The 22,220-nt window shown below is 43.8% G+C and overlaps 2 protein-coding genes across 2 annotated transcripts in view; both read left to right on the top strand.

Annotated features, from left to right (window-relative positions):
- Positions 1-995: 995 nt before the first annotated feature.
- On the top strand, positions 996-8,394 carry ddx59 (DEAD (Asp-Glu-Ala-Asp) box polypeptide 59). The gene is made up of 7 exons (XM_084171463.1): positions 996-2,281; positions 4,043-4,228; positions 4,506-4,595; positions 4,876-5,127; positions 6,700-6,852; positions 7,727-7,855; positions 8,041-8,394. The coding sequence occupies exons 1-7, from the start codon at positions 1,376-1,378 to the stop codon at positions 8,305-8,307; spliced, it is 1,983 nt and encodes a 660-aa protein (XP_084027589.1). The 5' UTR covers positions 996-1,375; the 3' UTR covers positions 8,308-8,394.
- Positions 8,395-9,018: 624 nt separating this feature from the next.
- The window catches only part of LOC311136758 (kinesin-like protein KIF14), a 29,403-nt gene continuing 16,201 nt past the window's right edge, over positions 9,019-22,220 (top strand). Inside the window, exons 1-20 of the mRNA XM_084171032.1 lie at positions 9,019-10,146; positions 10,358-10,612; positions 10,779-10,866; positions 11,024-11,122; positions 11,384-11,436; positions 11,525-11,555; positions 11,681-11,788; positions 12,017-12,133; positions 12,938-13,056; positions 15,089-15,261; positions 15,887-16,034; positions 16,155-16,218; positions 16,667-16,851; positions 17,027-17,129; positions 17,250-17,407; positions 17,576-17,723; positions 19,211-19,502; positions 20,467-20,560; positions 20,725-20,860; positions 21,740-21,846. Coding sequence (XP_084027158.1) covers positions 9,050-10,146; positions 10,358-10,612; positions 10,779-10,866; positions 11,024-11,122; positions 11,384-11,436; positions 11,525-11,555; positions 11,681-11,788; positions 12,017-12,133; positions 12,938-13,056; positions 15,089-15,261; positions 15,887-16,034; positions 16,155-16,218; positions 16,667-16,851; positions 17,027-17,129; positions 17,250-17,407; positions 17,576-17,723; positions 19,211-19,502; positions 20,467-20,560; positions 20,725-20,860; positions 21,740-21,846 — 3,575 coding nt within the window. The 5' untranslated portion in view covers positions 9,019-9,049. The remainder of the gene's footprint in view (positions 10,147-10,357; positions 10,613-10,778; positions 10,867-11,023; positions 11,123-11,383; positions 11,437-11,524; positions 11,556-11,680; positions 11,789-12,016; positions 12,134-12,937; positions 13,057-15,088; positions 15,262-15,886; positions 16,035-16,154; positions 16,219-16,666; positions 16,852-17,026; positions 17,130-17,249; positions 17,408-17,575; positions 17,724-19,210; positions 19,503-20,466; positions 20,561-20,724; positions 20,861-21,739; positions 21,847-22,220) is intronic.

Consider the following 22,220-nt stretch of genomic DNA (forward strand, 5'->3'; position numbering starts at 1 on the left):
CTTGATTTGTTTGAATAAAATGCTTATGTTCTGTCTGTTTATATGTAGAATGCACCCCTGGATAGATAAACATTATATCTTTAACCAATAAAATAGTCTATCGAGAGTTTGGGACAATCAGGTTATTATATCTGCAAAAATATGTTTATGAGATAATTGGCTTTAAAGTTCCAAACCCTCATTGATTTGAATGGGGTCAGCAATTTTTTATCTTGTATTCTTTTGAACTTAACAACATGAATTGGGGGTATTTAGAGTACTATATAGGTAAAGAACATTGAACAGAACAAGGCTATGTCAATAACTCAATTTTGACAAAAATGCAGATACAACCTAGATGAATTTGCTTAATAATTTGCGGTGGGTCAGCCTTGTATTGTCAGTTGCAAATATTTACAGTATATATAATGCTTCATTCCTTTAGTATGTGGATTTGTAGTCCTAATATGTATCACCATTGATACAATTAGTTGAATTCAACGTTATTCATTGAAATCATGTTGATGTGATGTGCAGCTTTATGTCAACATGTCAATTTGCTTCTGCCATGATTGTAAATTAGATTTTTAAAAGATACTAATCCATACAAAAAACAGTTAGTTTACGTGGATTAATGTACATTTTCCCTTCCCCGTATGGAATGTACTTTTCTTTAGTAAATGTTTGCACACCCCGTTCAGTTGGTGGCAACGATACACCTTTTGCGTGTAGTTCGCCATAAATCCCAAAGAAGAAGAGAAAGATGCAGAAACCTTCTGGTTTACTGCCTTGGGGATATTTGGGTTTTGTCTAGATGGAATACAGCTTTTGTCAGATTTGACTTTTCGTAGCAGGTTAGGAGAATTTACGCAGCAGGTTAGAGGAATTAGGTTAATGTTAGGAAAGGGGTTTGTGTTAATTTGACAAAAACTGTATCTAGCCGTGACCGAATATTTGGCCTGAACGTCATTACCCAGCATGCACTTCACTGACTGAAGACGTCATCAACATGAGTCAGCTTTCTGAGTGAGTCGACGTTGGACAAGACGCTTTATGCTCGCTAGCTAGCTATAGTTTGGGTGTTTACTTCGATATCTTGTGGTTTTCACCAGCGATTAATAATTCATTTTGTGGGTTTACTTGCGTCTTAATATCATGTTGGGTAGCTTGTCGATTCGGTCTTTCAATCGCAATGTAATTGCGGCAAAACCCTGTGTTGTTTTGTATCGCTAGCTGGCTAGGACCGAAGTTACTAGCGTTGGCTAGCTGATGCCCACTCCTCTGTGCAGGTGGCATTATCACTGAGAGTCTTTGATTAACTTTAGACATCGTGACTATCGTATTCGTAACAGTCTGTGACACCTATTCATGCTCTAAAGGATAATCATTTGGAAACATGTTTATGCCAAGAGCACTGAAAGTGAAGAGACCAACAGACAACACAAGTCAGGTGCTTAAGAAGAAGTGCAAGCTGAGCCAGGAGGGAGAGAAGGAAGGCAGTGATGGCACAGGACAACCCCCCAACCCCAGCCTTCAGACGTCCTCTACAGCTCCCTGTGAGAGTGAAGAGACAAACATGAACGCTGAGACACAGGTGAAGCCTGCCTACCAGGAGACACACCTTCCAACCCTGGAACAGGGTACAGGGAGTCCTATACGAGCACCAGAGGACCAACAGTCCTCAGAGTCCAGCCCAGAGGACAGTGAAGAAGAAGAAGAAGAGGAGCCTGTAAAATCCTTCAGAAAGAGCCAGAGATGGCCTGAACCGGGGGAGCCCATCTGTGTCATGTGTAGTCGCTTCGGGGAGTACATCTGCGACAGCACCGACAACGATGTGTGCAGCCTAGAGTGCAAGGCCAGTCACCTGGCTAAAATGGGCATGGGCACAGGGGAGGATGCCTTTAACCGTGACGACACAGGGGAGAAGAGGACTTCACAATGTGGACAGCCAGCTGTTGACAGAGCTGGCAATAGTGTCGAGGACTTATACAAGGACTATTCCTACAAGGAAGATGCATTTATCTCTGGGTTGACAGAGGAGCAAGTGCAGCGGGTAAAGCAGGAGCTGGGCATTGTGACAGAGGGCAGGGAGGTGGGCAGGCCCATCATAGAGTTTGGGCAATGTAACCTTCCCCCGACTCTCAGTACCAACCTGAAGAAGGCAGGGTATGAGGCGCCCACCCCTGTTCAGATGCAGATGGTGCCCGTTGGCTTGGCTGGCAGGGACGTGATTGCCAGTGCTGACACAGGTTCCGGGAAGACGGTGGCCTTTCTGCTGCCAGTGGTAGTGTGCGCTTTGGAGGTACAGTGAAATACAGTTTTGTGGCAGACTGTATTATCACACTGTATTATCATACTGAATTATTACACAGAACCGAACAGTGCTGGGTCTGAAAGTTCTTTTCACGTTTACAGTGAGGGGAAAAATGTATTTGATCCCCAGCTGATTTTGTACGTTTGCCCACTGACAAAGACATGATCAGTCTATAATTTTAATGGTAGGTTTATTTGAACAGTGAGAGACAGAATAACAACAAATAAATTCAGAAAAACGCATGTAAAAAATGTTATACATTGATTTGCATTTTAATGAGGGAAATAAGTATTTGACCCCTCTGCAAAACATGACTTAGTACTTGGTGGCAAAACCCTTGTTGGCAATCACAGAGGTCAGACATTTCTTGTAGTTGGCCACCAGGTTTGCACACATCTCAGGGGGGATTTTGTCCCACTCCTCTTTGCAGATCTTCTCCAAGTCATTAAGGTTTCGAGGCTGACGTTTGGCAACTCGAACCTTCAGCTCCCTCCACATATTTTCTATGGGATTAAGGTCTGGAGATGGTGAAGAGTTTGGAATCTGATTGATTGATTGCTTCTGTGGACAGGTGTCTTTTATACAGGTAACAAGCTGAGATTAGGAGCACTCCCTTTAAGAGTGTGCTCCTAATCTCAGCTCGTTACCTGTATAAAAGACACCTGGGAGCCAGAAATCTTTCTGATTGAGAGGGGGTCAAATACTTATTTCCCTCATTAAAATGCAAATCAATTTATAACATTTTTGACATGCATTTTTCTGGATTTTTGTTGTTGTTATTCTGTCTCTCACTGTTCAAATAAACCTACCATTAACATTATAGACTGATCATTTCTTTGTCAGTGGGCAAACGTACAAAATCAGCTGGGGATCAAATACTTTTTTCCCTCACTGTACCTTTTCAGCACGGTTCCAGCAACTACGTTGGAACATACCTACCTAGGCCAGCTCAGTACAGCTTTTTTAGGCTCGGTTGTTGTTTGAAAGCTCCTTAGTGTATCTCTCATGATACTGTTTTACCTTTGAGGTAGCCTTGGTGTCATGGTTGTGAAAAATACTGGAATTATTTTTTTCACAATATTGAGCAACAAAGGAGGAACTTTAAAGTTGAACAAAAAGAGAAACAAAAAAAGGCACATCAAGGTTTCTCAGAAAGGACTCTAAAACGAACACTTAAAACAGTTTGATGTATTGCATCCTCACTGTTGGCACCTATTTCAGCTATAAGTACCTAGGCATAAACTTTGAAAATCCAGCACAGCTGTTAACACAATTTGATCCATTCCCTCACTGGGGACCCCTTGAAGCAACAGCAATAAGTAATTCATAAGCACAGGCCTATTTATGTTCTATAGCTTAGCTACAATTTCAAATGATAGGCTATACTATGCAGATACCCATGAGAAAGGAAGTCTACAGCCATTCAAAAACGGATGCAAATAGGCGGATCTTTGTACAGTAGAAACATGATAATATTGTCTCGATTCTATCTATGTGCAAAGTATAGTTACCACTTGCCATAAGAAACATTAAGTGAATGTATACTGCTGTATGTGGCAAAACAAGTAGACCTAACCTATAAGCATTTTATGTGGCTTTGAGTGATGTAATACAATGAACTATATATTGGTCTGGTAGAAGCAGACTGTGGCATCCTGATGGTGTGATTATCACAAAAATGTGTGAAAGTTACCAGAATGCCTAAGACCAAAAAGCTCATTTTGTTTATAAATATTTTCTTCACCCCAGAGGCTAGTGGAGGGTGGTCCCGGGGGTCCGGCGGCTCTCATCCTGACCCCCACCAGGGAGCTGGCCATCCAGATCGAGAGGCAGGCCAAGGAGCTGGTGATAGGCCTACCCAACATGAGGACTGCCCTGCTGGTGGGAGGCATGCCCCTGCCCCCACAGCTCCACCGCCTCAAGAGCACCATCAAGGTTACAACGTTACCTGAACATTTCTCATGATGCTGTACAATAGTGTACAATCTTACGTCAATGTTTCAAAGAGAGTACTGGGCAATATTAAGTCATTGTTATACAGTATGTCAATATTAAATTTCCATAACCTTGCAATGAAGGCCCTCCACAGTTTTAATTTGTTTTTCCCTTAATTGCCTTCTAGATAATAATTGCCTTCTTAATTGCCTTGTAGATAATAATCGCCTCCTTAATTGCCTTCTAGATAATAATCGCCTTCTTAATTGCCTTCTAGATAATAATTGCTACCCCAGGACGACTTCTGGAGATCCTAAAACAGAAGGCAGTGCAGCTGGATGGAGTGAGGGTTGTGGTGGTTGATGAGGTAAATATGCCTCCTCCTCATAGCATTTCAATTAAGAACACTGTTATGCAGGCATTTTGAAATAATAAAAAAGGCACCTGCCCTTTTGTTTGACAGGGACAGTGCACATTAATCAACATTTCAGTGTTCACATCGATGTAAATGTGCCAGAGTTGGCAAAAGGCACACCCCCATCCTGTGTACCAGTAATACTATTTCGACATTGTTCAGCGGAAGACAAAATCGTTTATCCTCTTATCAACCTTATTTAGACTGATTAACTCTTGTATTTGGAGTGCAGGCGGACACCATGCTGAAGATGGGCTTTCAGCAGCAGGTCCTGGAGGTTCTGGAGAACATCCCGGAGGAGCACCAGACCCTGCTAACGTCCGCCACCATCCCTAAGGGCACAGAGCAGCTGGCGGCCCGACTGACCCATGACCCGGTCCGTATCGCCATCGGGGACAAGAACCAGCCCTGCGCCAACATCCGCCAGATAGTGCTCTGGGTGGAGGAGCCCTCCAAGAAGAAGAAGCTCTTTGAGATTTTAAATGTAGGTGATTTTCAATTGTTTTTCTTCAGTGTACTGGGTTGTGTTCATTAGGCAGCAAACGGAAGAAAACCGACTGAAACAGGGAGGGTCCAATAAGAAACACTTGTTTTTGTTTTCTGTTGTAAAATTATTTAAAATGTTCTCCGTTGCGTGGCCTCATGAACACGACCCTGGTGTAAATTACATTTAATGTTCATTTGGGAATTTGAATTACTTAATGAATAACTTAATTACTGGCATTTTCTGTATAGTGTTATTAAAAACATGCTCTGAAACTTTGGCGACTACTAAGTATTTTTTTAAACCTCCCGCTTTGGGCTGGATGTGTCAATGTGTAGTTCATACATGCATAATGTATCAGCAGAAGTACTGTCTTACCTCAATTAGCCACAAAATCCCTAGTTTGAAAGCGACTGTTTTTCTGGAAGCTGTGCTCCTACATTCCCCCCCCCACGTGGGCCAGCCCCCTAGCAATTCAAGTTCTAGCCAATGAGCTTCAGTCCCTCTGCATTTGAGTGACAGCTAGCAAGATTCCAACACAGCACATGATGTTGTACGCAATTTTCTGGGAACACTTTTAGCTTGTGAGTGCTACTTTCAGAACTACTGGCTAAAAATTATACAAAATTATGGAGAATCTCTTTAGCTCTGTCAAAAATGGGAATTCCTGCAGTAGCTCCTGAAGACTAGTCTCCCACTGGACCATATTAAGACAGCAGTCGCTGCAGCCCTGCCCCCCTCTCTCCAGAGGAAATGGATGGGCCCTCAGCCATGGCTTCGCTCCAGGAAACTGAGCAACGGTTCATACCATCTATATAAGGTAGGGAGCGGGAAGAGGCTGTGCTTTCACAGACCCGTTGGCGAAATGACATTACTGCATAGATCAACGTTACCATCCAGGGGGATGTTGACTTGTACTCCTATATTTTACCTGCAACCCACTGTCTATTTTCCAACAATTTTAATACAGAGGGTTTTTTTCTATTACACTGAACAAAAATATAAACGCAACATGTAAAGTGTTGGTTTCATGAGCTGAAATAAAAGATCCCAGAAATGTTCCATACGCACAAAAAGCTTATTTCTCTAAAGGTTTGCACAAATTTGATCATTCCTCCTTTGCCAAGATAATCCATCCACCTGACAGCTGTGGCATATCAAGAAGCAGATTTTTTTTTTACAGCATGATCATTACACAGGTGCACCTTGTGCTGAGGACAATAAAAGGCCACTTTAAAATGTGCAGTTTTGTCACACAACGCCACAGATGTCTCAAGTTTGTCTATCGGTGTGGAAGAACTTGACTGCCCTCGACAAAGCCCTGACCTCAGTCAGCCCCATCGAAAACCTTTGGGTTGAATTGGAACGCAGACTGCGAGCCAGGCCTGATCGCCCAACATCAGTGCCCGACCTCACTAATGCTCTTGTGGCTGAATGGAAGCAAGTCCCTGCAGCAACATTAATGCCCATGAATTTGGAATGAGATGTTTGACGAGCAGGCATCCACATACTTTTGGACATAGTAGTGTATTTCTGTCACGATTGACCTGTCTTTTGTTTTTGCCCACCCAGGACGGAAAGCTGTACCAGCCTCCGGTGGTGGTGTTTGTGGACTGTAAGCTTGGGGCGGACCTACTGTGTGAGGCCGTGAAGAAGATCATGGGCCTCAACACGGTGGCCATGCACTCAGACAAGACCCAGTGGGAACGCAACCGCATCCTCAAGGTAAGGCCTGTGGCAGCCAGGTTTCATTCATTCGCACCAAACGGAAGATGAGAGACTGTAACAGAGAAGGAGTGCCAGGACTTGTCCAATAAGAAACACTCATTTTTCATTTACAGATTCAAAACATTAAGAAATGGTGGTCCTCTGTAGCTCAGCTGGTAGAGCACGGCGCTTGTAACGCCAAGGTAGTGGGTTCGATCCCCGGGACCACCCATACACAAAAAAATGTATGCACGCATGACTGTAAGTCGCTTTGGATAAAAGCGTCTGCTAAATGGCATATTATTATTATTATTATTATTATTAAGAAATGTTGTCATTTGCGTAGGACCCTCAAGGTGTATTCAGTGGAATGTTCAAAGGGTTTCCCTGGCTACTGGACAGTATTGTACCATACACACTAGGTCTGACGGTGAGAGGAGGACCCATTGATCCTCTCCCTTCGTTGAGACTGACCATCAGGTGCAGGAACCATCAGTCCAGTAACATAAAGAAAGCAAATTATTTCAATTTATGCTCACTCCGACCTACTGCACAAACCTCATTGCTATATAACTGTTTTTAATAGGTTAATGTTGCGTAAGTTTAAGTCATGTTTAAAAAGAAATCGGAGCGGTAGATCTCTGCCTGCATTTTGACTCAGTGTTCTTGACTCAGAAAAGTTTGGTTACCACTGCACTAGGATCAGTTTAGCCTTCTAAAGATCATAATGAATAAGATTACATGGATCTTAGAACAGTGCTCCTACTCCGAGATGCTTTATGAATACGGGCCCAGGTCTGGCTATTATGGCTAAAACAGAAAAGCTAGGCAAAGGCAGTTTACTTCCATAAAGAGTATTATACCGTTAAGCTGTTTCATACCCCCTCCTCAGGGTCTACTTGAAGGGGACTTTGAAGTGGTGGTCAGCACTGGCGTACTGGGCAGAGGGCTCGACCTAGTCAACGTCAAATTGGTGGTCAACTTTGACATGCCATCCAACATGGATGAGTATGTTCATCAGGTGGGTAAATTTGCTATTGTTGTGCATGGGAAAATCTGATGTGCTTTTGTCTGTGACAATACCATCTTGCATCTTGGCGGGAGCATCTGGCAAATAATATTTTCTGTTTAGTATTGTCTACAAATGGATGAAGGTGGGGGGGATGCCACTCATTCCGGGGTGACTTTTACACTCCTTCCTCCCAGGTGGGCAGAGCAGGCAGACTGGGCCACCGGGGCACAGCCATCACGTTTGTCAACAACGACAACAAGCGTCTGTTCCTGGAGGTGGTGAACCGGGTGAAGCCCACAGGTTCCCAGCTGCCCCCCCAGCTTCTCAACTCCCCCCACCTCCATGAGCAGCAGAGGAGGGACAAACAGAAAGCCAAGCAAAGAGGGGAGGATGATGTCATGGTCACCAAGACCAACCTCCTCGACATCATCCGGAAACACAACAGGAGCTCAAAGAGATAGACAGATGCACTTGTTATTATGCTACTTTGTGTTTGTGTGTATATCTGAGTAATTTGTCAATTTTGAATAAAATTTATATGAACATGATTGAGTTGTAATTTCGATTTTACCGTTTTTTATAAAGATGTGAATTTAGGAAATACTGCCATCTGCCTGTCAAACACAGGTTTGGCATGTTTTGGATTTTTTGCTGTGGACGGTGACGTAATTATCTGTCTAGCCAATAGCAGATCGCTGATAGGAGTTTGAAATCGACGCGGGGCGGAAGAGAAGTCAACCAAGACTGAAATGGTAAACAAACCCACAAAAAACTGAGTTGAATCTTTGCTGTTTTGAGGAGTAGGTAGCTGGCAAATATAATTAAATGTCCGAATTATATTAACTTTTAAGAAGTAAACGGATCCGATTATCATTATCAGCTTTGTAATGTGTTTTTTAGACAGCTAATTTAGCTAGCTAGCAGGTAGCCAACGTAGCTAAGTTAACGTCGCCAACGAACTAAACATCCAAGTGCATACATTGTTGAGTTGGTTAGCTAGCTACGGTTTCATTACATGTCCGAATTATTCAGTTCTAAATAAAGCTGACGTTAACTTTCAACTTTTTGCAGGGGAAGATGTGTAATTTAATAGACTTGCCTACGGATAACGTTGGAAACATTGGAAAAACAGCTTTTCTTTTGTAATTAACGAAGGATTTGTATTTATTTTCTAACGATATAATTTAAAAAAAAATCAGTACCATGTCTTTATACTCGATACCAAAGAAAAAGCACACAGCTTTTGATGACAATTTCTTGACACCAAGGGACCCTGACACGAAAGACCGAAAAGCGTCAAAGATAAGCGTTGAGGAAGTTGCGCGAGAAAATATGAAAGGTGACGATACGAGATCTTTGGATAAAACCAAGGAGCTAAACACGACCTATGTTATCTCTGGCCTGTCAAAAAGCAGAGGTCAGATGAATGGCACGCCCGCTCGGGGACGACTCGCCCTTCAGAGGAGGAAAACGGCTGCTAACGGCGACAAAACGATGAGTGAAAACACTATGGAAATCACTCCGAACAGCACACCTGTATCTGAGAAAACACTGACGTTGCAACGCCGAACCAGAACAGGTTCAATTGACAAAAGCGCAAGTAATGACATCAGCAAAGCAGAGGGATCGAGACAACGCTGGGTCAGCGGTACCGACTCTAATCAGTCTAAAGTTCTCTCTGAATCAAACCCCCGAACGCCAGGAAGTGCAGGTGTATTGCGGTCATTTAGTCTTAGGGACACCTCATCTAAAAGTAAATCAAGAGAAGCAGTTAACCTTTTAAACACCCCAGCTAAAGGAGTTGAAAGGTTTCCATCTAGATTTGTGCCAAAACAGCCAGCAACCCCGGGTAAAGTAGACGTGACAAAACCAGAGGACCAGACCAAAACTTTTTCAACACCCACGAGAAAGACTCCATTCGAGAAAATCAAGGCAAAGAAGGATGCCTTTGAGAGGTTGGCTGGGAAAAAGGTCCCAAAAGTGGTGGCTGTAAAAACGGCAAGCCTAGAGAGGCCAAATACGCACTTACAGGTGACTGTGGAGGCTGCAAAGCCTGGTTCAACTCACCATTCTAACAAGTTTCCGCTCAGTAGTCAAGGAGCAAACGTGGCCTCGAAATTTTCGCCAGCGCAGGTGAGAAAGAACTCAATCCATGGCGATGTATGCGTGGCGAGGTCCTCTACCCCTGCGCCAGCAACCGCTGTCAAGACCGAGCCTTTGGTCCGATCCAAACCGGATAACCTGAAGATGGAGAACAGTGCTGTGACAGTTGCGGTCCGAGTGAGGCCATTCAACACCAGGTAAAACATTATTTATGTATCTGTTTGATTTAATTGATTGTTCATTGAAATCGCATTCATCCAGCTCTAACTAAATATCTATTGTTTGGGATAAATATTGCTCCCTCTTAACTTTTAACTGAGTCCACATCTCCATACTAATTTGCTTCTTTATCTATTAGGCCTAACTAATCAGGGATGTCAAAAAAATGACACAATATTTGCCTTTCAGGGAGAAGACTGAGAAAGCATCGCAGGTGATCTTCATGGATAACCAGGAGACTGTTGTACACCATCCAGACACCAAGCAGAGGCACTCCTTCACATATGACTTCTCCTTCTGCTCTGTTGATAAAAGCGACCCTGGCTTTGCCAGCCAGCAGACGGTGTATGAAAAACTGGCCAAGCCTCTTCTGGAGAGGGCCTTTGAGGGGTTCAACACCTGCCTGTTTGCTTACGGCCAAACTGGGTCGGGGAAGTCCTACACGTAAGTTATTTTTCTCACTCTCTCTTTTCTCTTCACTCTCTCTCTCTCATACACACACACACACACTAGCTGATTTTGTGTTGTTCTCATGATTCTCCTTTGTGAAGTTAGTAAGTAAACTGTTGCATCCAAATGTGTACAATTATGTTGTTCTATCCTTCTGCAGTATGATGGGTTTCGGGGAGGAGGCGGGGGTAACGCCAAGATTCTGCGAGGAGCTCTTTTCTCGGCTGTCTGCAGTTGAAAATCAGGAGGTGTTTATTTTTAATTCATACCAAGATGTACATATTGTTGATTCTGACCAGTTGTCATGTAAAGCATTAGTTTTTTAGTTTATTTGCCATGTGTAATGAATACATTCGAAATCTTACTCACTCAAAGGCTCACAACAATTTGGCTGTTGTATAACAGGTCACATGTCATCTGGGGATGAGCTACTTCGAGGTGTACAACGAGAAAATCCATGACTTGCTCGTCGTCAGGGATGAACAAAACCACAAGAGGTTGCCTGTGAGTAGGACAAACTGCCTAAAGATACCCCGTAGGCAAGAGGTTGCCTGTGAGTAGGACAAACTGCCTAAAGATACCCTGTAGGCAAGAGGTTGCCTGTGAGTAGGACAAACTGCCTAAAGATACCCCGTAGGAACAAAACCTATGACATTTTAATCAAATGGGTTTATGAATTAATGTGTTCTGTGCCGATTTTCAAAGCAATTTTTTACTTACATTCTACTAAATGATGTTAATAATGACAATGCTCTGTGTTTCTAGCTGAGAGTGAGGGAACATCCAGTCGACGGGCCTTACGTTGCTGAGCTTTCCACGTGAGCAAACCTTTCCATTAATATCTAGTCAGATGTAATGATGGATTGCTAGTCTTAAGGATTCACTCTGACTGTCTGTTTGCTTCAGGAACGTGGTGAGCTCCTATGAGGACATTCAGGTAAGGTGCTTTACAGACGTGCTTTCTGAACACTGATTTCTAGCTAACTCTTACCACTTTTGGACATTTAGTAAAGCGATGACGTCAGTATGTTGTGAATTCACACTCTTCCCCTCTGTTTCCAGGGTTGGCTGGAGCTTGGGAACAAGCAGCGAGCCACTGCAGCCACAGGCATGAACGACAAGAGCTCCCGATCCCATTCTGTCTTCACCCTGGTTATGACCCAGACCAAGGTCAACCTCCCTGCCCTCTGTGTGTGTGTCTTTATGTTAGCGTCTCTGTCCAGTGCATCTCTGCAATCTGCTTGACTTAAACCTATTTGGAGCATCTGGCATGGTTCTGTTTGCATGCATTTCATTTAAGTCTGCGCATTTCTTTTTCTGTTTGAGTACACACGCTTAATTTGTGTGTGTGTGTGTGACCGTGTGTCTCTCTCTCTCTGTGTGTGTGTGTGTGTGTAGACTGAGTTTGTTGAGGGGGAAGAACATGACCACAGGATCACCAGCAGGATCAACCTGGTGGACTTGGCCGGCAGCGAGCGTTGCTCCTCAGCCCAGACCAGCGGAGACCGCCTCAGGGTAAGCACCTTGCTGTTTTAGTCATCCACATTTTCAATGTTTATAGACACTGTGGTCGTGTCCCAAATCTGTCTTGCCTACTACTTACTGAAACGGCGTACTATGTACTAATCATACTACATACCATTTAGAACAGACTGTATGCTGAAAGCAACCACTATCAACATACTAGGTTTACCCGTAATGAGAATGCGTCTTCCTATGCGGAATTGTTGTTTCCCGCCATTTGTTCCTCAATAGTGTGCAGCCAATTGTACTAGATGATGAAAATAAATAAAATAATGTATGCACTCACTAACTGTAAGTCGCTCTGGATAAGAGTGTCTGCTAAATGACTAAAATGTAAATGAAAAGCCAAAATGAGTATGACATCCTGGCATTTTAACATACTACAATTGTCTAAATTTCACTTACTATAAAACACTCTTCGCATACCGACTCAGCCTACTATTTAAAACGCAAGTACAGGTATTCGGACAAGGCCACTGTCTGTGGACCTCAGAACAATCTCGTCTGATTAAAACTCCAAGTGCTAAATGCTATGGTTATTGCTGGTAGAGATGTGACCGAGTACACACCGTTGTCATCCACTTCCACATAATTCTTCACCTAACATTTGTATTTATCTCACTACGTTGACAGGTATTAACTTAGTCCCAGACAGCATGTATTTTTCAACTGCTGCACACCAAGTTCCCACTATTATATGTCCTACGTTCAGAACCATTCAAAATGGAGATACCCTGTTATCTCTATCAAATCCATGCAGCCTAACCGTATACTATTTCTCCGTCTGTATCCCAGGAGTGTGCCAGCATCAACAAGTCCCTGCTGAGCCTGGGGAAGGTGATTTCTGCCCTGTCAGAGCAGGCCCGGACTAGGAGGAAGGTCTTCACCCCCTACAGGGAGGCTGTGCTCACATGGTGAGTGAAAGATGCAGTTAAAAATGTGATTTCCCCCCCCCCCCCCCCCGTGTTTTTATGTATATACAATACCAGTCAAACGTTTGGACACACCTACTCATTCAAGGGTTTTTCTGATTTTTTTTACTATTTTCTACATTGTGGAATAATAGTGAAGACATCAAAACTATGAAATAACACATATGGAATCATGTAGTAACCAAAAAAGTGTTAAACAAATCAAAATATATTTGAGATTCTTCAAATAGCCACCTTTTGCCTTGATGACAGCTTTGCACACTCTTGGCATTCTCTCAACCAGCTTAACCTGGAATGCTTTTCCAACAGTCTTGAAGGAGTTCCCACATATGCTGAGCACTTGTTGGCTGCTTTTCCTTCACTCTGCCGTCCGACTCATCCCAAACCATCTCAATTGGGTTGAGGTCGGGTAATTGTGGAGGCCAGGTCATCTGATGCAACACTACATCACACTCCTTCTTGGTAAAATAGCCCTTACACAGCCCGGAGGTGTGTTGGGTCATTGTCCTGTTGAAAAACAAATGATAGTCTCACTAAGCCCAAACCAGATGGGATGGCATATCACTGCAGAATGCTGTGGTAGCCATGCTGGTTAAGTGTGCCTTGAATTCTAAATAAATCACAGACAGTGTCACCAGCAAAACACCCCCCACACCAGAACTATGTGAAGCACTTATTTGGGCTTCAATTTCTGAGGCTGGTAACTCTAATGAACTTATCCTCTGCAGCAGAGATAACTCTGGGTCTTCCTTTCATGTGGCGGTCCTCATGAGAGCCAGTTTCATCATAGTCCTTGATGGTTTTTGCGACTGCACTTGAAGAAACTTTCAAAGTTCTTGAAATGTTCCGTATTGACTGACCTTCATGTCTTAAAGTAATGATGGACTGTTGTTTCTCTTTTCTTATTTGAGCTGTTCTTGCCATAATATGGACTTGGTCTTTTACCAAATAGGGCTATCTTCTGTATACCACCCCTACCTTGTCACAACACAACTGATTGGCTCAAACGCATTAAGAAGGAAATAAATTCCATAAATTAACTTTCAAGAAGGCACATCTGTTAATTGAAATTCATTCCAGGTGACTACCTCATGAAGCTGGTTGAGAGAATGCCAAGAGTGTGCAAAGCTGTCATCAAGGCAAAGGGTGGCTACTTTGAAGAATCTCAAATATAAAATATATTTTGACTTGTTTAACATTTTTTGGTTACTACATGATTCCATATGTGTTATTTCATAGTTTTGATGTCTTCACTATTATTCTACAATGTAAAAATAAAGAAAAACCCTGGAATGAGTAGGTCTGTCCAAACTTTTGACTGGTAGTGTATATATCTATCCACACAAAGCGTTCCAAGCCTCTCTGCCAATAATAGATAGTTTTCCCACTCAGACAGTCCTAGCAAAATTCTTGCTTGAGAAATTGCTCTTTGCTAAGAAAGAAGCTATTTCTGTTTCTTTTTGACCATTTGAATTGAAAACAATCACAGTATGGTAGTTATTTTTTACCCAGAAATGGTTTGAACCTTTTTCTTTGTCTGTTGGAGTTCAGCCTTTTATTTTGAAATGTTTAAGTTGAAAATTGTATGAACAGTTTTTTTTTTTTTTTCAGTCAATCCTATTTTGTGGCTTTTAGAAAAGGCTCACAGGGCTTGTTTTTCCACTGACCGCCGTCCCGCAGTGTTAGTTATGAAGATGAGATGTTAACGAAGCAGACAGACAATTGAAGTGTTGTGAGTTGAGTTAGCGTGTTCTACAGTATTGTATAGATGGGGGGGGGGACTGGGAAAGGCACCGCCCCACATAATGTTTTTTTAGGAACAGTTTTTGTTAAACATCCTCTTTATATCGGATCGTCGTGCAACTTTCTCTATAAAGCTAGGTTTCATATAACATTGCGAGAGACGTTTGTGAAGTAAGAGTTTTGCGAAGTAAGTCCTTTTGTCGAGAGCTTAGCGGGATACCTTTTTGTGTCTCCCCTTGTCCGAATACCATTTGTGTCGCCCCGTGTCCAGGCTGCTGAAGGAGAGCCTGGGCGGAAACTCCAAGACGGCCATGATCGCCACGCTGAGCCCGGCGGGCAGCAACGTGGAGGAGAGCCTGAGCACGCTGCGGTACGCCAAGCAGGCCCGCATGATCATCAATGTGGCCAAGGTCAACGAGGACACCAACGCCAGACTCATCAGAGGTCAGCCCAACCTCCCTCGCCCTCCATCAACCAATCTCTCTTTCTCCTTATCTTTTTCTCATCCATCCATCACCAGGTTCAATCAATTCAACCTCTAACCTTGCCTTCGGGCCATATTTATGCACTGTCACATCACGCCAGGGTTTCTCAACTGTCATGAAGGTATTATTCAAAGGAGATTGCTACGCCATATTTCCTGGTTTTTGGCACTAGGGGGAGCTCTTGCAAAGGCTTTATTTGACATGGGAAGGGGAAACAGTGCAGAGATTGAGACCATCTACCTTTTGTGGTTTAGCACCATATTATGTGTATTAAACAGAGGAGGCTGGTGGGAGGCACTATAGGAGGACGGGCTCGTTGTAATTGCTGGAATGGAATAAATGGAACTATCAAACGCATCAAACATATGGAAACCATGTTTGACTCCGTTGCATTTATTTCAGTCATTACAATGAGCACGTCCTCCTATAGCTCCTCCCTCCAGCTTCCACTGGTATCAAAGGGTAGGTTGCTGTTTGACAGTCATACATGTGATGTAAAAAAAGCTCATACAAAATGGCCCCTAACTTTTCTGTTTTAGCAGCAATTTAACAAACTGTCATTTGTGTGGGTCTTTTGTTACTAGAGCTGAAAGCTGAGGTAGAGAAGTTACGGGCGGCACAGATGAGCTCCCAGGGCATCAAGCCAGAGAAAATGCTCCTCTTCCAGCAGGAGATCGTGGCTCTGAAGAGCCAGCTGACGCAGCAGGAGAGAGAGATGGCCGAGGCCCACAGGTGACCACCACAAAGCCTGCATCTTTGGCACTTGTCCCAGAGGAGGCTCTGTGAGCTATGTAGCAAACATGACAAACTGTTTTGGTTCAACTTGAATTTGATTCCTTTACCTCTTGTCAGAGCATGGAGAGAGAAGCTGGAGCAGGCAGAGAAACGCAAGCACGAGGAAACCAAAGAATTACAGGTCAGCTTATAACCTAACTAAAAATGAACTTTAGCTTCATAATCAGTGTTTCACTCTACTGTATCAACCCACCTTCCATCATTCCTTTGGCAGATTTCAGAAAATCATTTCCCTTCCTATATTCATCTGCTTTTCAGAAAATCATTTCCCTTCCTATATTCATCTGCTTTTCAGAAAATCATTTCCCTTCCTATATTCATCTGCTTTTCAGAAAATCATTTCCCTTCCTATATTCATCTGTTTTTCAGAAAATCATTTCCCTTCCTATATTCATCTGCTTTTCAGAAAATCATTTCCCTTCCTATATTCATCTGCTTTTCAGAAAATCATTTCCCTTCCTATATTCATCTGCTTTTCAGAAAATAATTTCCCTTCCTATATTCATCTGCTTTTCAGAAAATCATTCCCCTTCCTATATTCATCTGCTTCCCCCTCTTCTCCCCATCAGAGAGCGGGCGTCACGTTTGCGGTGGACAACCGACTGCCCAATCTTGTGAACCTGAACGAGGACCCGCAGCTGTCGGAGATGCTGTTGTACATGATTAAGGAGGGACAGACCAAGGTCGGCCAGCACAAGTCGGAGTCCGCCCACGACATCCAGCTGTCTGGGGCCCTTATCGCCGACCGCCACTGGTAAGGAGGACTGACCCACCGCCACTCTGGTTTTAGAGGCCAAGCACCATAGCCTCGTTTAGCCTTCTAATGAGTCCTGGCTGTCCTGGCTTGTTTACGGGAAACACTCCTAATACCAGTGCTCTTTTGTCATTCTTGCATGTTTCAGTTTTGTTATGAACATTTTCCTTTTCAGTGTCGTTTCCAATGTAAACGGTGAAGTCCGTGTCACCCCCATGGAAAACGCCAAGACCTTCGTCAACGGGAACCTGGTCTCTGACACCACAATCCTGCATCATGTACGTATTGTGTGTAAACATGGGATGAATAAGAAAAAAGCACAATATTAGAAACCTAACTGTGAGCTCAATCATGAATCACTCATGTTTTGGGGGGATCTTTCTCTTTGTGGTTTCCAGGGCGACAGGGTGATCCTGGGCGGAGACCACTACTTCCGCTTCAACCACCCGGCAGAGGTGCAGTCTGGGAAACGTGCGTCATGCTGGACGGGCGCGGGCGATGGCCAGAAGGACTTTGAGTTTGCCAAAAACGAGCTGCTATCCGCTCAAAGAGCACAGTGAGTTGATCACAAGATTCAGAAATGTGATTAACTCAGAGTCCAATTTGTATTCTGTGGAAAGATATGTGGATGCTCACATTTAATAATGTGTGATACTGAGAAAAAAAACGCCACTCATTCTGAAACTTGTTAATGCAACTAGACGTCCATTTTGTTTCTATCTAGACTGGAAGCGGAGATCGAGGAGGCCCGTCTGAAGGCCAAAGAGGAGATGATGCGGGGCATCCAGGTGGCCAAAGAGATGGCCCAGAAGGAGTTGTCGGACCAGAAGGCTCGTTATGAGAACAGGATCAAAGCCCTGGAGAGAGAACTGGCACGTCAACTACGGCTTTACTGACATGAAGGAATAATGTGTGAATGAAAACACTGATAAATCTAGGCCGCTGACTCCATGTTCACACCAGACCTTGTTTACTGTACAATAGTGTCTTCACTGTCTGTAAAGGGAGTCATCTGGTGTTACGGTGTAATGTAAAGGTTACTGTATTGTATAATGACTAGCTAAATCAGTATCGTATCGCAAAAATATTAAAAGTATAGCATATATGTCAGGGTTGTAGACTAATGTTTTCCGCTAACTTTTTTTTCAGTTGATGGCACAAGCACGTGGTTTGGTTGCACCAATTTTTCGCTGCTGCTTGGAGAGAATGACCTGACCTGTGTCCCTTAATGTACCGGCATTCCATACACAACTAGGCTAATAATGACTGGCATGATTTGCCAGTGGCAAAACGGGCCAGTGCCAACTGAAAGCTACTGGCCCGAATAGAATGAACTGGCGGAAGATGTGCGCATCATTTAAATGTTTAATTTGCGGGCTGAGCAAGTAGCCTATAATGAGCTACCCTCATACACAAATAATTACCCTTTAACGTTACAATGTCATATTTACATTTATTGTTTTGAGGGAAGAAAAAAAAAAAAACTTTGCGCAATCTCAAAAATAAAAGGGTGTTATTGTTAGCGATTTTGAACAGTCGGTCTACAGTTTACAGCCCTATAAAATCAGTTTTATATTTTGGTAAATTCGGTTTTCCCGGTTTAGTTTGTTTTAGGTTTCAACGTTTTCAACGTTTTTTTTTCAGGATTTCACTCTCAAAATCGGACTTGTTCATGGAAAAACTACAAACATTAGAACATCCAAGTCCATAACAATGCTTAAACCACATCAGGAGACCACTTTTGAATTCGGGGAAAATTCCCCCCACATTTTGGGAGGGTGTAGTTATCCTTTAATTCAATTTAGCACAGCAAGATACCATTGTTTGGCTAGCACTGTTTTTGTACTGTACAATGTAGAGTGTAGACTAAATGTGATGGCAGAGTTTGCAAAACAAATGCCCTGCGATTTACACAAATGATATCATGATATCATTCTGCCAGGTAGGTTTACTTGGCAGTCAACATATAATAGGGACGTTTTAGGGGGAAAGCCTTAAGAAATGTTCATTCAAACAGAAAGTGATGACTGAATTGTGCAGTGCAAAGATTCAACCAAGACTTTGGACCAAACTTTGGAATACCCATTGTTGCATACCCATTGCTGTTTGAATAAATCATGATAATAAAAAAAAATGTGTGAACCAAAAACTAACGTGACCAACTAATAAAAAAATTGGTGTCACACTGCCAAGTCAAAGGGTCGCAAATGCGAGTGCTTTGGTCACAGTCTCAAACCCTGTATGTATTTGACCAAAGTCTGATAATGATGTGTAGCCTACTTGTCCTGCATACTCATTCGGTGTAATATTTTGGCGTGACGTCCACTACATTTGAGTTATTTCACTCTCCTTCCCCCAGGAGGAGGAGAGCGAGAGGAAGCGGCGTCGGGACATGGACCAGCAGCAGGTAGCCTCCAAGATGGAGGAGCTGCAGTCGGCCAAGGTGGAGCTGCAGCAAGAGGTGGACACGCACAAGACACGCCTCCGCCTCCACATGGAGGCCCAGGCCACACGGCAGGCCATGGCCGACCACGGTGTCCGGCAAGCCAAGGTGGTGGAGGCCCTCGAGGCAGAGAAGAGGAAGATCGGCAAAGACCTCGAGGAGATGCAGAGGAAACTGGCACTGAAAGGAAGCCGGACTCCGAAAAACGGTAAACCATTTTGGGGGATTTTCATCTTCTGGGTCGTATTCACGAGAAAACGGTCAGAAATGAGGAGGGACTACCTGAACTTGTCCAATAAGAAACCCGTTTTTGTTGCAAAGTGTTTTCCGTTGCGACAGCGTGCAATAACGAATACGAATCAGGTGTGAAGTGTATGAATCAGAGATTAGATGTTATTACAATAATAGGAGAGGCTTAACTTATTGTTGTAGCTAACAAATCACATTTTATTCCTCACATGGTTCGTAAACAACCGGTGTGGACTAGCAGTGAAATGCTTACTTACCTGGCCCTTTCCAGCGTGGTCTGCGGTTGTGAGGCTGGTTGGACGCACTGCCAAATTCTCTAAAACGACGGCGGCGGCTTATGGTAGAGAAATGAACATTACATTCTCTGCCAACAGCTCTGGTGGACATTCCTGCAATCAGCATGACAATTGCACACTCCCTCAAAACGTGAGACGTGTGGCATTGTTGTGTGTCAAAACGGCACATTTTAGTGGCCTTTTATTGTCCCCAGCACAAGGTGCACCTGTGTAATGATCATGCTGTTTAATCAGCTTCTTCATATGCCACACCTGTCAGGTGGATGGATTATCTTGGCAAAGGAGAAATGCTCACTAACAGGGGATGTAAACATATTCGTGCGCACAAATTGAGAGAAATAAGCTTTTTGTGCGCCTGGAAAATGTCTGATCTTTTATTTCAGCTCATGAAACATGCGACCAACACTTTACATGTTGGGTTTATATTTTTGTTCAGTATAATAGATACACAATGAGTAACAATAACTTGGCTATGTACAGTGGGGAACCAGTACAGAGTCGGTGTGCTGGGGTACGAGGTCATTGAGGTAACATTGTGTTGTGATAAGATTAATCTTTCCATTGCATCACAACATGGGTTTGGTGTTGTAGCTAGTTACAGTTCTGGTGACCTGTCTGTTTTCTCAGTCCCTCCTCAGTGGGATGCCATGAAATTGTCTCTGATGATCGAGGAGGCCAACAAGATCAGTGGCAAACTCAAGAAGGACACCGTTTTCAGAAGGTATGTCTTCATCTTTACATCCCGTTGGATATGAAATACTTTCGTTTTGCCATATATTGAGATGGATCTACAGCAAGATCTAGGAGGAATTCTCACTCAATATCTCTTCCCTTATCTTGGCTTACTTCCTCTTCATAGCTTAACCTGGTTCCCTCTGTTTTTAGACACGAGGGGTCTGAGAAGAAGGGCGGAGAGGGAGAGCTGCAGGTCCAGGTCCAAAACACCATACAGGGCATCTCCACCTTCTGGAGCCTGGAGAAGTTCCAGAGCAACCTGGCCACCATGAGGGAACTCGACCAGGTCAGTAACAACCTGGCCCACCATGAGGGAAGTCGACCAGGTCAGTAACAACCTGGCCGCCATGAGGGAAGTCGACCAGGGCAGTAACAACCTGGCCCGCCATGAGGGAAGTCGACCAGGTCAGTAACAACCTGGCCCACCATGAGGGAAGTCGACCAGGTCAGTAACAACCTGGCCGCCATGAGGGAAGTCGACCAGGGCAGTAACAACCTGGCCGCCATGAGGGAAGTCGACCAGGTCAGTAACAACCTGGCCCGCCATGAGGGAAGTCGACCAGGTCAGTAACAACCTGGCCCGCCATGAGGGAAGTCGACCAGGGCAGTAACAACCTGGCCCGCCATGAGGGAAGTCGACCAGGTCAGTAACAACCTGGCCCACCATGAGGGAAGTCGACCAGGTCAGTAACAACCTGGCCCGCCATGAGGGAAGTCGACCAGGGCAGTAACAACCTGGCCCGCCATGAGGGAAGTCGACCAGGGCAGTAACGGTCGTTGTTCCATATCACTAATACATGTGTTGTCCATCTGACTTTAGAGCTGTGTTTGGTGTGTTTATTGAAATGTGAATGCCTGCTATCTCAATGATGTTGCTTAGTTACAGTAATCATGTGTTTATGAAGCCATTTGGACAGCTGGTTAATGTAGTTGGTAGTTAACATACCGCTACCAGATTGATTTAGACTGCGTTCTCCGACCCTGTCCATTTCACGTTCGCAGCAAGAAGAACAGTACGTCAGCCCTCTGTGGAGTTTGCCGGTGCTCTCCTAATTTACAAAACGCTTGTTTATGCATAAAAGTGGGGCGTCGTCCGTTCCTGGCGTTTCTCATTAAAGCTGAATAAATGAGACTGGGGTTAATTTAATTTCTTCTCCTTCCCCAGGGGGACCGCATCACCTCTAAAGATGACGACGTGTTTTACGATCCCAATGATGAGTGGGAACAAGATATATCTGCCTCCTCAACAGCCGCCTCCTTTTCACGCAGAAGGTCATTTCTAGTTTGTCTCCTAAATTCCCTACATAGTGCACTACTGTTGAGGGTGCTGTTTGGGGACACAGGCCTAGTCTCTCCTCTTTTCAGTGACTCTATCCTCCTTGATTGACCTCCAACCCCTGCACAAAAATGTGTCAGAAGTCGGAACGAAGTCGAATATGATGAATGTGGAAATGATTTTGAGCTCACTCGAGATCGAACATGGAAAATCATGTGGAATGCATTTTTTTTATAATTTTTTTTAAGCACTAGTATTGATATTTCCACTGTTTTATTGACTACTTGGCACGCCCTGGAAGTTCAGTGTGTCATCTTTATTCACCTCAATGTGAAATAACCGCACAATCGATATTTCCCTCATTTCTTCC

This window comes from Coregonus lavaretus (assembly GCF_964263955.1).
Source record: "Coregonus lavaretus genome assembly, chromosome: 11".
NCBI lineage: Eukaryota > Metazoa > Chordata > Actinopteri > Salmoniformes > Salmonidae > Coregonus > Coregonus lavaretus.

Excerpts from the sequence above, each read along its gene's own strand:
- ddx59 (XM_084171463.1), top strand. The coding sequence starts at position 1,376 with ATGTTTATGCCAAGAGCACTGAAAGTGAAGAGACCAACAGACAACACA. Across the intron at positions 4,596-4,875 it reads GGGTTGTGGTGGTTGATGAG|GCGGACACCATGCTGAAGAT; the intron begins GTAAATATGCCT and ends TTTGGAGTGCAG. Across the intron at positions 7,856-8,040 it reads TGGATGAGTATGTTCATCAG|GTGGGCAGAGCAGGCAGACT; the intron begins GTGGGTAAATTT and ends CCTTCCTCCCAG.